The 19,666-nt window shown below is 34.3% G+C and overlaps 1 protein-coding gene across 2 annotated transcripts in view; it reads left to right on the top strand.

Moving 5' to 3' along the window:
* LOC150108985 (uncharacterized) overlaps positions 1 to 19,666 on the top strand; it is a 275,662-nt gene that overhangs the window by 177,533 nt on the left and 78,463 nt on the right. For both annotated transcript variants that reach the window (XM_090411204.1, XM_090411197.1), the window contains 2 exons: positions 10,685 to 10,798; positions 16,016 to 16,180. In XM_090411204.1, the coding sequence (XP_090267330.1) occupies positions 10,685 to 10,798; positions 16,016 to 16,180 (279 nt within the window). The remainder of the gene's footprint in view (positions 1 to 10,684; positions 10,799 to 16,015; positions 16,181 to 19,666) is intronic.

The raw sequence follows: 19,666 nt of genomic DNA, 5'->3' as shown, positions 1-19,666 counted from the left end.
TACTTCTGTATTCCACTTACTTTAAAGTAAACAAAAGAACTGACTAAACATATCTGATGATGTATTAAACATTTTCACATCTAGCTTATCCTGTCATAAGCATTTCACATCCACAACTTCTTATTTTTCAATATGAATAATGTTTTGCTCTTGCTTGACCCCTAAAAATTTATAAATCCCAAATATTACCAAGCGTAGAATATTGTTTGCTGGCAATGGTTGGTCGATTGGTAGAGCCTCTGCCACTAATGGCTCAGTTAAGTAAGTTTGAGCGCGGTTAGTAGTTGGAAGGGGATCAATCGTTCGATGCTGTTGGCACACTCTCCCTCGATGAGTCTTTGGACTCTCTGGAGGTGTCAAATAATAATAATAATATTTGGGTGATATACCCAAAATCTCCCTAAGAGTACATGAGTGTATTCAGAATAGGGCATTTCATCTATAGGTAAACTCTCTGTTTTTCTCTCATAGGTGCTGTATTTCTGCAGTGTCTTTTTTTATGGTACTTTCATTGGTGTTGTTTCACTGAACTGGCCAGTATCATTACTCTGTTTTCTCATAATCATATAAAAACACAAGCACAGTTCAACTACAGACATATCGAACCAATGTTTCATCTTCTTCCTTCATTTCATCTATCTGTATCTGTGTTCTTTGGAACAGCCTTTCTCATACTGCTTTAATGAATACAACCCATAACTAATGAATACAACCTCAGCTTTTCAGGGATGTTGTTCAAGAACAGATTTCATCTTCCTCCTTAACCACTTTTCCCCATATATCACTGTTGTATTATTGGTTTTGTGGCCTGTCATGTGTGGAATTAAAAAAAAAAAAAAAAAAAAAAAAAAAAAAAAAAAAAGGCAATATAGATCGAGTACATAGGATTACTCATTCTGTTCAACACATTAATTAATGACTGTGTCCAGCAATTGGGCCTGGCATGTTAGAAGTTAGAAGTAGATGATAATAGATAATAGAGGAATCAAAGCAGACCATTTAAATAAATTCATATAGAACAAGAGAGAAATCAGTCATATCACCAAACTAGCAGTTTACTAGACATTGTTCAAGCCATTTCTAATATATGGAGCTGGCAGTTGGATTAAAAATCAAATTGTAGACGAATGATTGAAGACTATATGTATATAATTTCTAAGAAAAATCAAGGGAATGAAGATGGCTACAGTGGCAAAACAGAACCATATTAAAAATTAACTATTAGCAAAGAACTGAACATTTTAGCATCCAATAATGCTTAAATCAAGTTAAGGTGGTTGCATAAATTGAATGAGGAAACATTATAAAAACAAGTGTTTAAAGAGAAACAGAGGGGGAGGGAGGGGGCAAACCCAAATAACCAAAATGGATGCAGTTAGATCTGCCTTGAAAGAACTGGAATATAAAAACTAATCATACTGGAGACGAGATAAGTAATAGACCAGTTGGAAGAAAATTTCTGATAGGAAAATAGCAATAAATCCTTAATTGTGTTGGAATTTTTTAGTATTCTGTATAACTCTTGACGATATATACCAGGAAATGTTAATATACCATCATTTTGTATTTTGGTTTTCAACCAGAAAAGCTGAAGCATGGTGGTATAAATGTCTTACAGTGGCTGCACTGCATAGTTCAGAAAGCCTGGACAGAGGGACGAATTCCCGATGATTGGAGTAGAGCTCTCATAGTACCCATATATAAAATGGGAAATAAAACTGAATGTGAGAATTACAGAGGTATTTCTCTACTGAGTGTTCCTGGTAAGATCTATGCAAGTATACTTGAGAAACGGTTGAGAAGAATTGTGGAAGAAAAGCTTGGTGAAGAACAAGCTGGATTCAGGCCAAATAGAGGCTGTCAGGATCAGATCTTCACTTTACGACAAATAGTCAAGAAAGCATGGGAATACAACAAAGATCTGTATTTAAGTTTTGTCGATTTGGAAAAGGCATATGACAAGGTGCCAAGAGAGAGAGAGAAGCTATTCAATACGTAACAGTTATATGATGTTGATGGGGCATTATATCAAGCAATACTTAGTCTTTATCATCATCATCAAATTCCTGCCATGTACCCTCAAGGGGTGTACAAGATATGATAGTACTACGACAAATACAATTTTCCTCCAAATCTGTCTGTTACTTGTCAAGACTCCAACATTATCAGATCTTATATTTCTATCGTTTAAGGCACTTCTTTATACCATATCAATCCACCTATATCTTGGTCTTCCTCTGGGTCATTTTGCTGCCAACCTGGCAGAGAACACTTGTTCTGCTAATCTTTCTTCGCCCATTCCGTTTAAGTAACCATACCACCTGAGATTAGCTCTGCTAATGCATTCCTGGATGCTGATAATGTCAAGTTCTTTCTTAATATCCTTATTTTTAATATGATATTGCCATCGATGCGATCTGTTCACGCCTCTAATCTTTCTCAGGACTCTCATATCTGCGGTCTCTAGTCTTTGGCCAAGTGTTTTACTTTTGATCCAGCTCTCAGATCCATAAGTTAAAACTGGTTTGAACACTGTCTTATATACAGCTAATTTAGTATTCCGACTAATTTCTCTCTTATTCCATATGAATTTATTCAATTGACTTCCTACCATACCAGCTTTGCTGATTCTGTTGTCTATTTCTATATTTAATTTACCATCTTCACTAAAAATTGTGCCTAAGTAGCTGAAATGTTTTACCCATTCCACATTTCAAGTTCTCCATTCACAACACAGTTGACATTTTCAGTGATTCTGCCTATTTTCATTGTCTTTGTCTTTTTATTGCTGACCTTCATACCATATCTATTACAACAGTTATTCAATTTAGTCAGAGAATCTTGCAGACTTTCAGCAGATTTATTTAGAAGTATAACATCATCCGCATAAAGCAAAGAGCTGACATTAACATCTCCAATTTTGATATCATGTTTAATGCCACTTTCCTTCATAATGTGATCCATATAGATAATGAATAACAGAGTGGATAATGTACATCCTTGTCTCACACCAAATTTAACATTAAACCATCTTCCTGTACTTCCTTCAATTCTAACTGCCGACTTACAACTCAAATAAAGACTAAGTATTGTTTGATATAATGCCCCATTGACACCATATAACTGTAGCATATTGAATAGCTTCTCTTTTGGCACCTTGTCATATGCCTTTTCCAAATCGACAAAACTTAAATACAGATCTTTGTTATATTCCCATGCTTTCTCAACTATTTGTCGTAAAGTGACTGTAGCATATTGAATAGCTTCTCTCTTGGCACCTTGTCATATGCCTTTTCCAAATCGACAAAACTTAAATACAGATCTTTGTTATATTCCCATGCTTTCTCGACTGTTTGTCGTAAAGTGAAGATCTGATCCTGACAGCCTCTATTTGGCCTGAATCCAGCTTGTTTTTCACCAAGTTTTTCTTCCACAATCCTTCTCAACTATTCTTGCCAGGAACACTCAGTAGGGAAATACCTCTGTAATTCTCACATTCAGTTTTATTTCCCTTTTTATATATGAGTACTATGACAGCTCTACTCCAATCATCGGGAATTCACCCCTCTGTCCAGGCTTTCTGAACTATGCAGTGCAGCCACTGTAATACTCTTCTGTAATACCACCATACTTCAGCATTTCTGGTCGAATATCATCTACTCCTGCTGCCTTTCCACATTTCAAGCCTTTGATGGCTTTTTCTAATTCAAGTATGGATATGTATTCCTGAATGCATGCCTGGTCAGTGTTTTTTACCACTGTGCTGTCATCACTGCTTGTTTCATTTAGCAGTTTTTCAAAGTAATTACTCCATACTTCAAGGATATCTTTCTCTCCCATTTTCATGTCACTTTTGTCATTTCTGATTCCTTTTACAGCACTCTTTCCTCCATTCCTAAGCTTCTTCAACAAACTCCAGAATATTTTGTCACCTTCTTGATATTTATTTTCTATATTCTTGCCAAAGTCCTCCAATGACTTTTGTTTAGTTAGTTTTACACAATGTTTAGCATTCTTGCTTTTGTCTCTGTATTCTCTAAGAGCACAAGCTGACTTATTTGCCAGGAACTTTTGATATGATTTCTTCTTTTCCTTCACTGCCTCTTTAACTTCCTGTGTCCACCATGGAGTTCTAATTTTTCTATCCCTGCAGACAACCTCACCACATGCCTCTCTAGCTGAATCAATCACTGCTTTCTTCAAGGCTTGCCACTGAATCTCCAAGGTTTGATTCCTATTCTCAAACTCTTTCATTTTTTCTTCAATAATCTTTGTGTATTTTAGTCTACAGTTCACATCTGAGAGCTGCTCAACTTTTATTCGCTTTAAAACTTTGTTCCATGTTCTTCTTTTCAATATGAAATTCAATTTTATCCTGCTCAAGACTAAATAGTGATCACTTCCAATTTCAAATCCTCTGTACACTCTGGTGTTCTGCACCAGGGAGAAAACATCACTATTAACAATAACATAGTCAGTGAGACTTTTCTTATTCCTTGCCTCTTCTCTCCATGTGAATTTGTGCACATTTTTATGTTGGAACATGGTGTTAGTAATAACCAGTCCATGTCCTGAGTAGAAATCCAACAGATATTTGCCATTATCATTAGCTTTGCTCTTTTCTCCAAATTTTCCCAAAATATTTTTGTATGTCTGATAATAATTTCCTACTCTGCTATTTAGATCCCCGACAAGGACCAACTTTTCCTTTTTCATTGTGTCAGTTGCTTTTTCTAAAGCCTCAAAAAATTCCTCCACTTCTACCTTAGTAGAACCTTCTGTGGGACCATAGGCACAAATAAGTCTCATTGTCCAGTTCCCCATTCTCATATTTGCCCACATTACTCTACTTGAGACTGACTGCCATTCAAGAAGATTAGCCTCGTATTTTAAAGACTAAGGAGTAGCCATAGTATTTATTTGAGTTGTAAATCAGCAGTTAGAATTGAAGGAAGTACAGGAATATGGTTTAATGTTAAATCTGGTGTGAGACAAGGATGTACATTAGCCCCTCTGTTATTCATTATCTATATGGATCACATTATGAATGGGTGAGAAAAAATTAGCAAAACAAGTATTCTCTGCAAGGTTGGCAGGAAAATGACCCATAGGAAGACCAAGATATAGGTGAATTGATACGGTACACAGTGCCTTAGACGATAGAAATATAAGATCTGATAATGTTGGAGTCTTGAACAGACTGATTTGGAGGAAAATTGTAGATAGGAAGTTAGTAATGATGTAAATTTTTCATGTAGTACTATCATATCCTGTACACCCCTTGAGGGTACATGACAGGAATTTGATGATGATCATGAGGAGGAAATGTTAAAAGTTTGTCTTTAATTGGTTTAATACTAATAGAAATAGAGCCATTCTCAATGCCCTTGATCAGATTGCTGGATCTAATTGGGAGGAGGGAATTCCTCTTCTGTATAAAGAAAAGTAGATAAATATCTGAGAGAGACTGTTTTTAGAATAATTGCAGCATTACAACACTTTCAGAATCTAAATAAATATGGCTACCTGATCTACCAGAAGTAATGGGAGACTATTATCTTTGAGACCCTCAGTTGAATAAGCATTTAAGAAATAGGATCCAGCCTCTTTTGTATTCCCTCTGTATTTGCCTCTTTGCTGTGTGCCTGCATGGTTCACATTTTTGTGCCCATGAAGAATACACATATGCTAGACAAAAAACTAGTCTAATAATTTAATAACAAAATAAAATAAATTATTAAATATAGTATGGAATGTTATATTTGGGCAGTAATCGTCAGGGAAAGGAAGGAATAGCAATATCATTCAACAATCAAATACAAAGACAAACTTCCTGATTAGTAGGCAATTTCAATTTCTAGTTACTTGGGCAAATTTCAAAAAATGAAGTTGAACAATGATTTGTGCCTGTGGCACCACAGTTTTCCTAAGAAAAAAGTGGAGGAATTTTTTGAGTCATCAGCAACTGACAAAGAAAATGGAAAAGCTAGTTCTTGTTGAAGATATAACACTGACTGGATGTTAGGAAATGAATCCCAAGCATATAGAAATGTTTCAGGGAAAATTGAGAGAAAAGATTAAAGCTAATAGTAATGGTAAGTTTGCTGGATTTCTCTTCAGGACTTAAACTAGTTATCACTAACAGTTCTAGGAAAATTTGCCGTAAACATTTTTGGCGCAAGACATTTTGGCCTAAGACATTTTGCATTAATTTTTGTAAATAATCAATGGATGATAAAGGGTATTATAAATTTATTAAAAAGGCAAATGTTTGTTAAGGTGAATGTCAGTGATATATAACATAATGAAATCATTTAAAAATTGAGCAAGTTAAAAGAGATGCTGCATAAATAATTAACTTTTTCTGCGGATCGTTGATTCAACAGATCCATCAAGTAACATTGTTCATTGGAAAAAATGCTAATGGTGTGAAGCATTTCATTTTCATGTTGAATTCAGCATCTGTTTGATAGCGTAACTTCAAAGCAGGGGCAACAATTTTGCTATAAATATTTTGTGCCATATGAAATAAACAACCTGTTATAGTTGTTGATGTAAATATGTTAGAAAAAGCATTGATAGTTGCTTTCTCGAAGTTAACCATTAATGTTTCGGGATCTAATGATGAATGTAAGCCCTTTAAGTCACTGAATAATCTGCTGTAAGTTAATTCTGATTTGTCAGGAAACAAAGCAAAATGCCACCATGGAATCCTTAGGGGTCTCATGCCAGTCCCATGCCTGGATAAAGGAGGAGGGTCAGTCAGATGAGTGTCGATGCTCTGATTGTAAAGAAAGAACATGATAGAGGATTTTAGAATGCATGTTTTTATGCATGTTTTTCAAAATTCTCTATATAGAAATTAGCTAGAGAATGAGGAGGAGAGTCCATGGCTATACCTTCTGTCTGTTTATATATGATGTCCTTCCATGTGATGTAACCAGTATGAATGCAATTTTGAATTGATAAGCCTTAATACACAGATAAGATATCCAGTTTTGTGTTATGAGAAAGGACATTCCTCTTATCAGGTTATTTAATATAAGACTCATACTTGCATAGTCAATGAAAGAGAAGAAGCTAGAATACATTAAAGAAGAAAGGCCAAATTCAGGAATAGCTGGATATTAATGACATAGCATAGCTTTGGAAGGAGAGAGTCTGTTTATTTATTTACTCACTTTCTGCAGTCAAGTGACAGTCATATTGGATAAAAGAAATGGCTATACCATGATCTAGAGTTTGCAAAAGGCATTTGACAGAATACTGCATAGAACTCTGTTACAAAAGTTTGAAGCAAGTAGGGATACATATGAAGCTAATGACATTGATAAGAGAATGTCTGATGGACACTCATCACAGAATAGTATATGGTGGAATTGAATCAGAGAGAATGCAAGGGATCGTTGCTATGCAACTGGACTCTGTACAGTTGTTTGCTGATGATGCTGTCCTGAAGAAGACAGTAGCACATAAAGATGATGTAGAAATTCTGCAGGATGATTTAAATAGACTAAAAGTGTAGGAAAAGGATACTGATTGTCTCCTTAATATGGTCAAGTGTAAAGCAATACATTTGAATTAAAGAAATTGCAAGCTGTGTATTACACTGATATGATTGCACTGCAGGAAACTGATAAGACTAGGTATTTGGAGATCAGCAGAGGTTGAAATTCAGAAGATGTATCACAGAAATGGACAAAATAGCACAAAGGATCACCTGGATATAAAAAAACTCATTGACAAGGAGGGTTGCCCGAGTTTAATGAGGATGCAGAAGTGGTGGAAATGATTTAGAGGCAAGTGACCAAAATGGTGACTCTTTCTGTGAAGTGCTCAATATAGAATAGACCAAATGTTTATGGGTTACAAAATTTAGCTCACAGGTTGTAAAAAAGGGAATACAGAAAAATGCAAGTTACCAAAACAGTTTTGTAGAGTAGATGCTGAAGAAATTGTTCAGTCAGGACAGTACAGAAGAGAACAAGAAGTCACCACTGGAGATGGTGTAAAGTTGTGTGGTTAGCAAAAAGGATATGAGGACTAGCTGTTTTGCATGGAGAGTAATGAAATGAGTGGAACAGGTTGCCAAAAGCAGTTGCAAGTGCCTCTCAGTTAACAAGTTTAAGGAAGACTTTGGTAAGAATATGGCAGATAAATATTTGCAAGGTGACAAAGTATTCTGAAGTCTATTGAAAAAGATTAGAAATGAAGAAAAAAGGACTATAAAATGATTCAAGGATGACAAAGGTAATATAAAAATTAAAGATGAAGATATTCTAGATATCTGAAGTAATTATTATTATTCAGGACTTCCATGGTGTCACAACATTCAATGTGGTAAGCCCATCCTAGACAGCACAAAGTTTCTCATACCACTTCTTAAACTTATTCACCATTCATGCCTTTACCTCCCTATCAGGCAATACATTCCACAATTCAACCACTCTCTATGCAAAGAAACCACTCCTCACCTACTTACAACTTCCTTTCACAAATTCCAGGGATGGTCTGTTTTCCTTGCTCCTTCCTCTTGTTCTGTCATATGAAAGAACACCCCAGTGTCAGCTGCAACTACCTCTCAATAGTTTAAATGTCTCCATGATATCACCTCTTCTCCTCCTTCTACCTACCAAACTTTGCAGTCTCCATTTTCTCTTAGTCTATACTTATAACTAACATTGTACAGTCTTGATATTGTTTTTGTTATCAGCCTTCGCACTCTATTTGAAAGATTGCTAAATTTAACAAGTGACAGAACAGTAATAGAAAATATTCAAGAATGATGCAGTCAGGAGTATATATCATATATCAGTTATTGAGGTAGAAAATGCCATCAAAAATCAAAAATGTGAAAGGTAGCTAGAGGAGATGATGTTCAGCAGAAACGTTCATATATGAAGCTATAAATGTTTTAGAGTAGCCGAACTTTTAGGAGCCTAGTCAGAGAAGGTCGAATTATGGATGATTGGACTAAAGTTTTCTCAGTGTTTATCTGTAACAATGAAAATAAAATTGCATAAGAATTACAGAGAAACTTCTCTACTGAGTGTTTTCGAGATTTTTGCAGGCTTACTTGAGAAGCAGTTAAGAAAATTTGTGAATTTTCTTAACTGCTTCTTAAAAATTTGAATTTTGAATTCAATTCTTAAAAACTGAATTTTCTTAACTGCTTCTTTTTCTTAAAAACCACAAACAAGCTGTGTTCAACAAAAATAAAGGTTGTGTTCAGATTTTCACTTTAAGACAGATCCTTTGATATATTCCTGTGATTCCATGAAAATATAGCAGGGGATCTGTATTAAGTTTTGTAGATCTGGAGGTCTACCACCTTACAAGAATAGATCGAAGGATTTGGGATTAAAAATTTGGTTGATAGCAGGCAGTGGAGGGGATATGAGAAAAATGTAAAAGTTAGTAGGATGGTTTTAAAGAATAGACACAGAAGAAATTTTTCAAATATGTCAGAAGATGGGGAGAGATTGAAAGTTGAGTAAGAGTGTGATTGATGAGGATGTGAGGAATAGATTTTTTTTTACTTGGTTATTGATGAATGAGTGGAATAGCTTACCAATGGGGGACGTGTGTGCATTCTTCATAATTGAGTTTATAAAGAGCTAGAAAAAGGTCGGATATGCATTTTGTGAATAATAATAGTATCAAACAATGTAACCCATAAATCTTCAACCTATTCTCACTAGTATTCCATAGGCCATTCCATTTTCTCTCTCACCTCTGGATCCTCTCCACCTCATTTAGGTGACTAAGTAGAAAGATAGAGCCTTATGAAGGCCTTATACAGAGGTATAATAAAGTCCTTATCTCTACTTGTCAGAGTATTCCAAATAATACTCTACTTGTCAGAGTATTCCTGTGAGCTATTTTAGCTACTTTTGAACTTCTCTGAACACACCCAAATCCCTGCTTTATAAATTCCCTGGAGTACATTTCCATCAGGATAGTGCATAGCTGATACCTTTCATCCCAAAATGCCTTACACCTTGCCACATTAAACTGACAACCATTTCCTTTGCCTATATAAATTGCTAGTCTATTTAAAACATCCTGCAAGATTTCTGCATTGTCTTTATTATTATTATTGTTCTACCCAATTTTGAATCATCAGCAAACAGAATATTTCTCTCCGATCATTTGTTGTATCATTAATATACAAATCGAATAGTAGTGACCCAAGTACAAAAGGGCATCCTAGTCACTGTTCTTTGTCTTTGTACTCCTGAATAAACTACTGTCTGATATGTCTCCATCACGCCACCCTCTTATCCACATCACCAACTTAATATCCATTCACATTTAAAGCAATTTATAACCAGATTTCTGTGTGGAATCCTGTCAAATGCTTTAGCAGCCATTATCTTTATCCAACTCAGCTGTCACTTTATAATAAAAAGTGAGCAAGTTACTGAGACATGACCTTCACAAAACCATGTTGCTCCTTATAAACTATCCCATTTCCATCATCAATTTCTCAAGATATATTTACAAGCATGTATTCTTCCCAAAAATGCATGTTATGATTACCTAAGAATGTGTTGTAATCAAAATAGGTTCCATAAAGAACTAAAAAAATGCAGAATGATTTTGAATATCATATATTTATTTAAATTGTACATAGTTTTATGTTAAACTAATATTACTATCCTATTCTTCTTTTTGATACTAGCTACTAGTCCACTGCCCCACTGTTTTTTGATATTAGTGGAATTTGATGATGGAGATTCTGGTCGTATTCCTCTTGAAGATATCCGAATGTTGCCCCAAGATTTCCCCATTGTCTGTAAGTAATAACATGTTTATTTCACTAATTTTGTACTTTTTGGTAATCATATTAGAGATGTCAGTGCTAAATGGAATCCTTAAGTGATACGCAATTAATGACATGCAACAGGCACCTAGTAGCTTACCTCTGAGACGGAGGTAAGTTACCGCCTTAGTTGCTTTGGCCATAAGGTGCCAGTGTATTATGTTTGTTCTTCTGACTGTTACAGACTCTACAACCATGTTAGAAATAATAATTTTAATTTCTCGATGTTTTGACCTTCATATTCAGGTCATCATCTGAAGTATACTCATATATATATATATATATACACACACACATACAGAGACAAGCTATATTACATTTCACACGGTATGCTAAAGAGACAATGATTTGATCAACGGTTATTCTATGGCCTGACATCTAGTGAAAAATTAGATTTAAATAAATGAAATAAAATAACTACATCAAAGCTATATTCTATTTAAGACAGCATCAGGGGGAAAATTTTTCCTATAGATAGTTTTATTACAGCAAAAATGATGTCCTAATTTAGCATGAGAATTGTTATATTAGATTTAAGATCCCGGATTACCTATAGTCATATTTATAATTAACTCTTTTGGGATAAAGGTTATGTGGGTAGAATATGTGCCTTCCATATTCTTGGATTTTCAGACCACCATCATTGTTAAGATTAAAGATTAGTGTGGTTGATAAGAATTTCACAGATCTCCTTAAATTTATGTTCATACTACTCTGTATATATGTGTATACTCTAGATGATGACCTTAATATGAAGGTCGAAACATCGAGAAATTAAAATTATTATTTCTAACACAGTTGTAGAGTCCATAAAAATGAATGCCGATCACCATGTAACATTAAAGGAAGGGTTCTTCTAGCTGGTTTGAGACTGAGATAATGGACAGAGGTCATGACCAGAGTGACTTTTAATGGAAGGAGGGAGGGGAGAGTCAGTTGGCCAGTAAAAGTATTTTGGAAATTGTTGTGTGCAATAATGGTCACATACACTTCAGTGTGTTCGGTGTACTAAAAACAGTGTAAAGTAAGACATGTTGCTTGGAAATAGCCAGCAAAGTATCAAAAGAATCAGAAATCAGCACAGTATACCCGGGGATTGAGAGAAAGAGAGTGGGGGGGGGTATTGGACATTCATGGAGAAATGAAGTGAAGAATCCTGGTTATTTCATGTGGATTAAAGGACAAGGGTATAGAGATAACCGTATTAAGGCATGAACCTTATACCTTAATACTATCAATCTCATGCTAAGGCATAACAACACAAGTTGGTGGAGTGATAGGCTCTGAAGTATGTTTTCTTGGCATCTCCTAAATCTCTTGACAAGGACTGAATAGTATCTCCACCTGAACATCACTGCTGATGAAGCAAACTTAACCCAGCAGCAGAACTAGTGGCTTTATCTTAATAGATTGCCTCTCTCCTGTTCACCAGATCTTGATCTCAATCAACATCTTTTGGATGAAATGAGATGCTCATGGGGCTGCACTGCCAGAAAATCTGATAGAACTGCAGCAATTCATTATGTCCTTGGAGTAGGATGGATACCTATGTTCTAGAACCTTGAGGACTTGATGCTGCATTTGAGTTTGTTCTGACATGCTTAGTGTGTATGTGTGCACATGCATGTGTATGTGGAGGGGTCTTAATAAATTGGCTAAGTCTTGGTGTCTCTATATAATGTTTCAAGCAAAGATATTTATTAATAGCATTGTTTAGTGTTATGTATATCACATTTACATTATTATTACTATCATCATAATCATTGTTGTTATTTTTACTGGAAAAGTTAAGTCCAGAAAATAAGCAAACTGAATTTCATTGTTTTCTCACAGAACCTTTTCACTGTTTTAGCAGTGTGCCTCAACAGTGTGTTTTAGGGCCATTGCTATTTAACTTGTATAATGATATACACGTTAAATGAGAGAATTACCAAAAGATTTTATGACCTTAATATTTATACCTATACCAAAGAAAAGTAATGTAGTGAATTGCAAGGATTTTAGAACAATAAGCTTCATTTCCCATACATTAAAAATACTTATGAGAATTCTAACATGGAGAATTGCATCTAAGGTGGAAGAATTTCTTGGAGAAGATCAGTTTAGTTTCAGGAAGGGTAGAGGAACAAGAGATGCGATTGGACTGTTAAGAATAATAAGTGAAAGAAGTCTGGAAGTGAATAAAGAAGTTAATATCTGTTATATAGATTTTGAAAAAGCTTTTGACTTTGTAAAATGGGATAAGATGGTGGAAGTAAGGGAAAAGATTGGCATAGATTGGAAAGACAGAAGGCTAATTATTTCACTATACATGGGACAAACTGCCATGGTGAGAGATATATATATGGTACAACAGAACCTGGTATCATTGAATGAGGAGTGAGACAAGGCTGTCTCACTCCTCATTCTCCTCTGTCACCAATTTTGTTTAACTTGTATTCCGAAGCAATGTTAAAAGAAGCACTGGAGAATTCAGAAGAAGGAATAAAGATTGGAGGTAGACAAATATTTGCAATACGATATGCAGATGACAAGGCATTATTATCAAATACTGAAACAGGACTACAACATCTGTTGAACAGATTACTGGAGTCCTGTATCAATTATGGAATGAAAATTAACATAAGAAAAACAAAGGTAATGAACATAGCAAGGAAAGAGGCAAATATGGATATCAGAATAAATGGGGAAAAATTGAATCGAGTAAAGACATTTAAATATCTAGGAAATGTGATCAGTGATGGAAGATGTAAAAGTGACATAAAAGCAAGAATAGCGATGGGAAGAAATGCCTTTAATAGAAAATGGAATTTATTCAGAAGTAAAATGGACAGAAACCTAAAGAAGACTAATAAAATGTTATGTGTGGAGTGTTGCCCTCTATGCAGCTGAAACTTGGATATTGAAGAAAGAAGAAATTAAGATTTTGGAAAGCTTTGAGATGTGGATTTGGAGAAGGATGGAAAAAATCAAATGGACAGATAAAATAACTAATGAAGAGCTCCTAAAAAAGAGTAGAAGAAGAAAGAAATCTGTTAAAGAGGATAAAAAGAAGAAAGGGAAACTGGATGGGACATATTCTGAGAGGAAATGGAATAATCAGGGATGCCATCAAAGGAAAAATAGATGGAAAAAGACCCAGATGAAGAGTAAGGAAAACAATGCTAGATGACATGCTGAATGGAGACAGGTACGCAACCTCGAGAAGGCTCAGAACAGAAAGAGTGGAAGGAAAGTTTTTGCTACTAAGAGAAGAACCCGCTCATTTGCAGAATACTTAAGAAGATTAGTGATATATAGGGGAAAGTTTCATATCTTGCATAGCTGTTTGCAGATGAGGTAAAGTTGAGAAGAATTATGAGGAGTGTAGCAGATGTTGTGGCTTTACAAGAAAACTTGAATAGACTGAGTGAATGGGCATGGGAGTGGGATTGTAAAGTGTAAGATACCCCCAGATCTCTTATTTGAGATGCAGCATATGCAGTTGGTGGAGATGTATTGGTGGTGGAGGAAATAAGAGATCTGGGGGTAATGATGGATGAGGAAAGTGCGGTTTGTATATAAGCACCCCCAAGAAAAAAAACGAAACAATTAAATTTTGTTTGTGTTTATAAATAATAACAATGTTTACAATATTATATAAATGCAATACAACATGTTAAAGGTTATTACAGCTTATGTTTCGACATTGATTGAATAGTTAATAATTGGAACTGTTTGATTAACGCTTTAGATTACGAAACAAGTGCACTGCAATCTAACACAGTGTCGGAATTATCACGTTCAGTCAGTTTCGGCTAGACTTGCCGATATTTATTTGCACTTGTCACTGCATGTAACAAGTGAATCTGACACTGCTCACTGAGCAGTGTAGCTACAGATAAATTGTATGCTTGCGCACGTTATTTCTGTGAGATACGAATCTTTGGTGTGTGTTCATGGCGAGGGTGAAATATGTTTGATAAATCTTATTTTATTTATGGATGTTATTTTCAAATAATTTTTTTAATATGCAATTTACTTATTAATAAATTAGTTACTGATTAGGAAAAAATGAATTATTTTTCTTATTTTGTATATGTAACACCCTCACTTAAAATTTTCACTGGCTGCCACTGAATAAGGACCTAAAATTTAGAGGACATATTGCTCAGCAAGCACAGGCAAGAAGGGTGATCTGTATGATAAGAAGGCCAAAGCTAATTATCAGAGGAAGATAGCTAATGAGATCAAAAAGAAATCCTAGAGAGTTCTTTAGCTATGTGACAAAGAAAAGGAAGAGTGACTATTAAAGGATGATTTAAGAAGTGCTGATGGCAGGGAGGTAACAGAAGGAATAGTTGATTTACTGGGTGATCATTTTGCAAGGGTGTACCATCCAGGTGCAGATGTTTCAGGGCTAGATATGATTTTGACTGACATAAGAATAAAAGTATATGAAATGGAGGTGTTTACAGTAGTGCACGATCCTTAATGCAAATATGGCTATGGGATTAGATAGAATACATCCTGTTTATTACAAGAATGTGTAAGAAAATTGGCAGCCCCCCCTCTGGCTAAGCTATTTGTTAAACCTGACTTCTGGGAAGGTTCCTTGGGAGTAGAAAGAAGACAAAATAGTTTCATTTCCTACATGAGGCACCAAGATAGTTAGCAAATTATATACCACTCAGTATCTCATGAGTGATGGTTAAGATATTAAAGAAGTTAGTAAGAAGAAAAATTCAATGATGGGAATAGGTGAACAGGAATATATATGCTCTATAGGAGACAGTATGACTCTGTGAAGGGCTGGTCTTGCCTTTGTAATTGAGTAACATAAAGATGTGAAACATCTTTATGCACACAAGGGAGTAAACCTGTAACATGAATGTCACAAAATTGCTGACTGAAACTGCATCATTGTCTGAAAGTGGATACTACTACAATGTGTATACAGTACTCATACAGGTCTCAGAGATGGGCTTCTCTCCAATAACTGAGAATTCCAGAAAACCACATGACCTGCATAAGGGATATGTGACTGACAACACATCCATTGAATTCAGCCATGTGACAGATAAAAGCAGTTTAGTATGTCTTCACTACACATACACACCAACTCACAATATCTGAGTTTCTTTTTGAAAGATATAGAGTAAACAAAGCAAATTAATTCTTAATTTGTGATTTTCTTTCTTTTTTTTGTAGCTGTTGAACCTAACCCCCTACTTATTCTTGGTAAACGTCGAACACGTTTAGCAGCAGAGCAAAATTCACAAAATGCAGAACAGAGGCATAGTTTTGACATCAAGTATGAAAAAGAAAAAGCAGTTGTTAGAAAGAGTAAAAGCCCATCAAAACTTCATAAAAAAAGTATGTATTGAGGAGGTTATATTTAGTTTGTGTGTGTATGTTTTATAATTTTGTATCAAAAATGCACCACAGTATTTGATTGTGATGATATTCAAAGTATGTAATTAGCCGTAAAAATAATAATTAAAAAAAAACTATTTTTATGACATTTGGTAGACTACTTTTTATAATTATATAACTTTCTTCATGTTGACAAATGATTACTAATTAATTTTAAATTAAAGTGAGCAGTGGAAGAAAGATTTAGAGAGAGAGAGAGAGAGAGAGAGCAATAGTAGATGAAATAAAGAGACTAAAAATGCTAAGAAGTTAATATAGCAGTGGAATTAGATAATATATTAGCATACATCTTAGGAGAATATGTAATGAAGTTGACAGCAGCTGTAACCCAGTTTAACAAAAGTTTTAATACTAATAAGATCCAACAAGAATGGAAAGAGGATAGATTATACCATTACCTCAGATATTCCTAAAGCATAAAATTACAGCCTAGTTTGTATTTCTGAATATAAAGGGTAAAGATTGGTTAGGTGTTGAAGAAGGTTGATTAAAACTAGAAATGCAGTTAGATGAGTTAACGAATCTCAATGCTAGACAGCATAAGTTTTTTTAAGAGGAGGCCATGTTTCATTAGGTATGGTTATTACTAATTAAGTGACAATATAATAACTGTTTTAGACAAGAAAGAATGATATATTATGATATTCTTGAATTATATGAAGGCATTTGATAAATATCACATAACAAATTATTGTATGAGTTAAGGTTGATGGTGAGGGATAATAGATAAACTGATAGAGCTAGCAGTCTGTTGTTTATATGAATCCAGATGTCTTTATCTTCTAGATCCAGAAGAGTGCTACATGGTTTTCATTTGTTCTTGTCACTAGGTTTAAGTTCTATGTTACTGATAATGTGAATAGTTCAATATTTTTTGGGGGGGGGGATATATAATTGTGAGTGTTGATGATACAGAATTACAGACAGTTATAAAGAATGGAATGAGAGAGACAAACATATCTCTCTTTTCAAGAGGATGATATTCTATTCAAATCTTCAGGAAGAAGGCTTCAAGAAATAGTAACTACACTTGCTGTACTCACAGGTAGTACATTTCAGCTATCACCCTCCATCCTACCCTTCAATGCTCCCTTACTTATATCCTTCTTCTCATATACCCTTATTTACACACCTTCTAGGGAAGGCCTCTTGCCCTTCTTCCATTCTATGAATAATCTCTTCTGTATTAATCCAGTATAAATTCCTCTCACTAAGTTATGGTTTTTAACATGAATTCTAAATTCTGCTCAGTGGGAAGACAAAAATCAAGCTAGTGAGTATGGTCCTACTGTTCCTCCGAGAGATCAGGAGGATTCTTCTAATCTCAAAAGAAATAATAGGCTAAGGTAGCTTTCAAATGAGCATTATCAAAATTGTCACAGTGGAAGTTAGACCCAGGAAAATACTATGGTTATACCAATGCAGAAATCATGCATTTTTCATACAGAAGTAGTAAAATAGTTCATCATCATAATATTATATAAGTAAACAAAGTTTGCATATGAATTATCTTTAATGAGCAAATATTCCATTTCCATTCATTAATTCCTATTGCTTATATTCTGCTATTGTCCCTTTATTATTATTATTTTTTTTATCCATGTCTCTGCTACATAAGACAAAACAAGCAAAAGAAACTTTTCTTAACTCATACTTGAATGGAACTTTACTGTCTAATTGTAGACTGCTTAAACTATTAAATAAGTTGGCCCCAATAAAATTCTCTACATCTCCTGATCTAAACTTCCATTACTAGAAAGTACACTTCCCAAATGTTTGAAGTTTTCAATCCTCTTCATGACTTGTCCATTCAGTTTAACTTGTTAATTTTCATGCTGTTAATTAACTTATGCATATTCTCTGCAATTTAAAAGCATGCTGTCATATTTTTTTCATATCAATATGTAACCCATATTAATAGGAAATGTTTTGTCACACTGTTCCATTTGTCTAGTTACTAGAAAAGCTGTACCTTTTCTTCTTTTGAATGGTCCCACATCCTTACTTCATATACAAATACAGCTTTTTCTCCTTTCTGATCATTAACTCTACCAAGAGAATTATTCATCATTATAATGATGGATAGTTGGCATAAATTGGTAGTGTTTAAACACTACCACATCATTTTGCATTTGAAAGATTCTTTATCTAAAAGGCAAAAAATTCTAAATATCTGATTTACAATTCGTTTTTTTCCCTAATTTTTTTTTTTATATTTTAAATACAGTCTGTACATATTTAGTTCATTATGAAAATTTCAGGTAAGTGACATTAATTTAAGCTACTGTAAAATTTCGAAATTTAAACATTCTTCTAGTTCTTTCTTATATCTTTGATTATTGTGCATTTGTGCTTTTTCACAATTGTAAATAAGTTTTTTGTGCCTCATGTATGTGGTTCGTGCCAGCTGTTTATGTTCTTGGTCAATATACAATTTCTCCGTCTTTTTATGCTGTTTCATGCCATTTCTTTTATTTCACACAATTTCTTTACTCTTATTTCCCATGATTTTCCTTTGTGTACTGATTGTCACTTCATTTGGTATGAAATTCAAATTGTCAAAGGTTTTGAACTTTTTTTCTGTCTGTAAGAGCGAGTTTAAAATAGCATTGGCTCTATGGGACTTAGTAGGCTGGGACTTTTCCATGCTTCATTATAGCACATCATTTCATAATGATGTTCACTGTAGCGGATTTCTACTATCATATTTTTCATTATTCATCTTACCATTAGTGTCCTATATGATGGCTTATTTTATAGGTTAAAATAGGTGAATGCTTGTATAATATGAGTGTTCTTCATTAGATAGGTTTTCATCACAGTGTAGCATGTTTGTGATTGCTGATAAAAATGAATTACCTACTCAGATACTCCAAGGATCAGTTCTAGGTTTATCAAACACACACACACAATCCTTTCTTTCATGCTTACAAAGATCAGAATACATTATAAAAATTATGGATACAACTACCGTATTGGAGTAAAAACTTTAGTTTAATATAAACCAAAATATACACTTGACGTTTCGACCTTCACATTAAGGTCATCTTCTGGAGTACACATACAAAGAAACAAGCTCGCACTACAATCTACATGGCATGCTAAAGTTACTGATCAACTGTTAAAACTATTTGCCTGACCTCTGGTGTTAGAAAAAAACCTCACTACATCAAAACTAGAATCCTTTTATTATTATTATCTATTAAATTACAAAGTTAAATTAAGCTGGAGAGTAACATGAATAAAAGATAAAAAATTGCTTAGAGTCCTAAAGTCAGGGTTTGCTGGAAACTAAGTGAGCTGAAATTTTGTCTGAACATGTTACTCTCCAGCTTAATTTAACTTTGTAACTTAATAGATAATAATAATAACAGGACTCTAGCTTTGATGTAGTGAGGTTTTTTTTTTCTAACACCAGAGGTCACA

Source organism: Typopeltis vanoorti, chromosome 2 (assembly GCF_054136105.1).
Source record: "Typopeltis vanoorti isolate ZY-2024b chromosome 2, IOZ_Tvanoo_1.0, whole genome shotgun sequence".
In the NCBI taxonomy this organism is placed as follows: Eukaryota; Metazoa; Arthropoda; class Arachnida; order Uropygi; family Thelyphonidae; genus Typopeltis; species Typopeltis vanoorti.
Note: the sequence above shows the minus strand (reverse complement) of the source record. Positions and strands in the feature narration are given on the sequence as shown.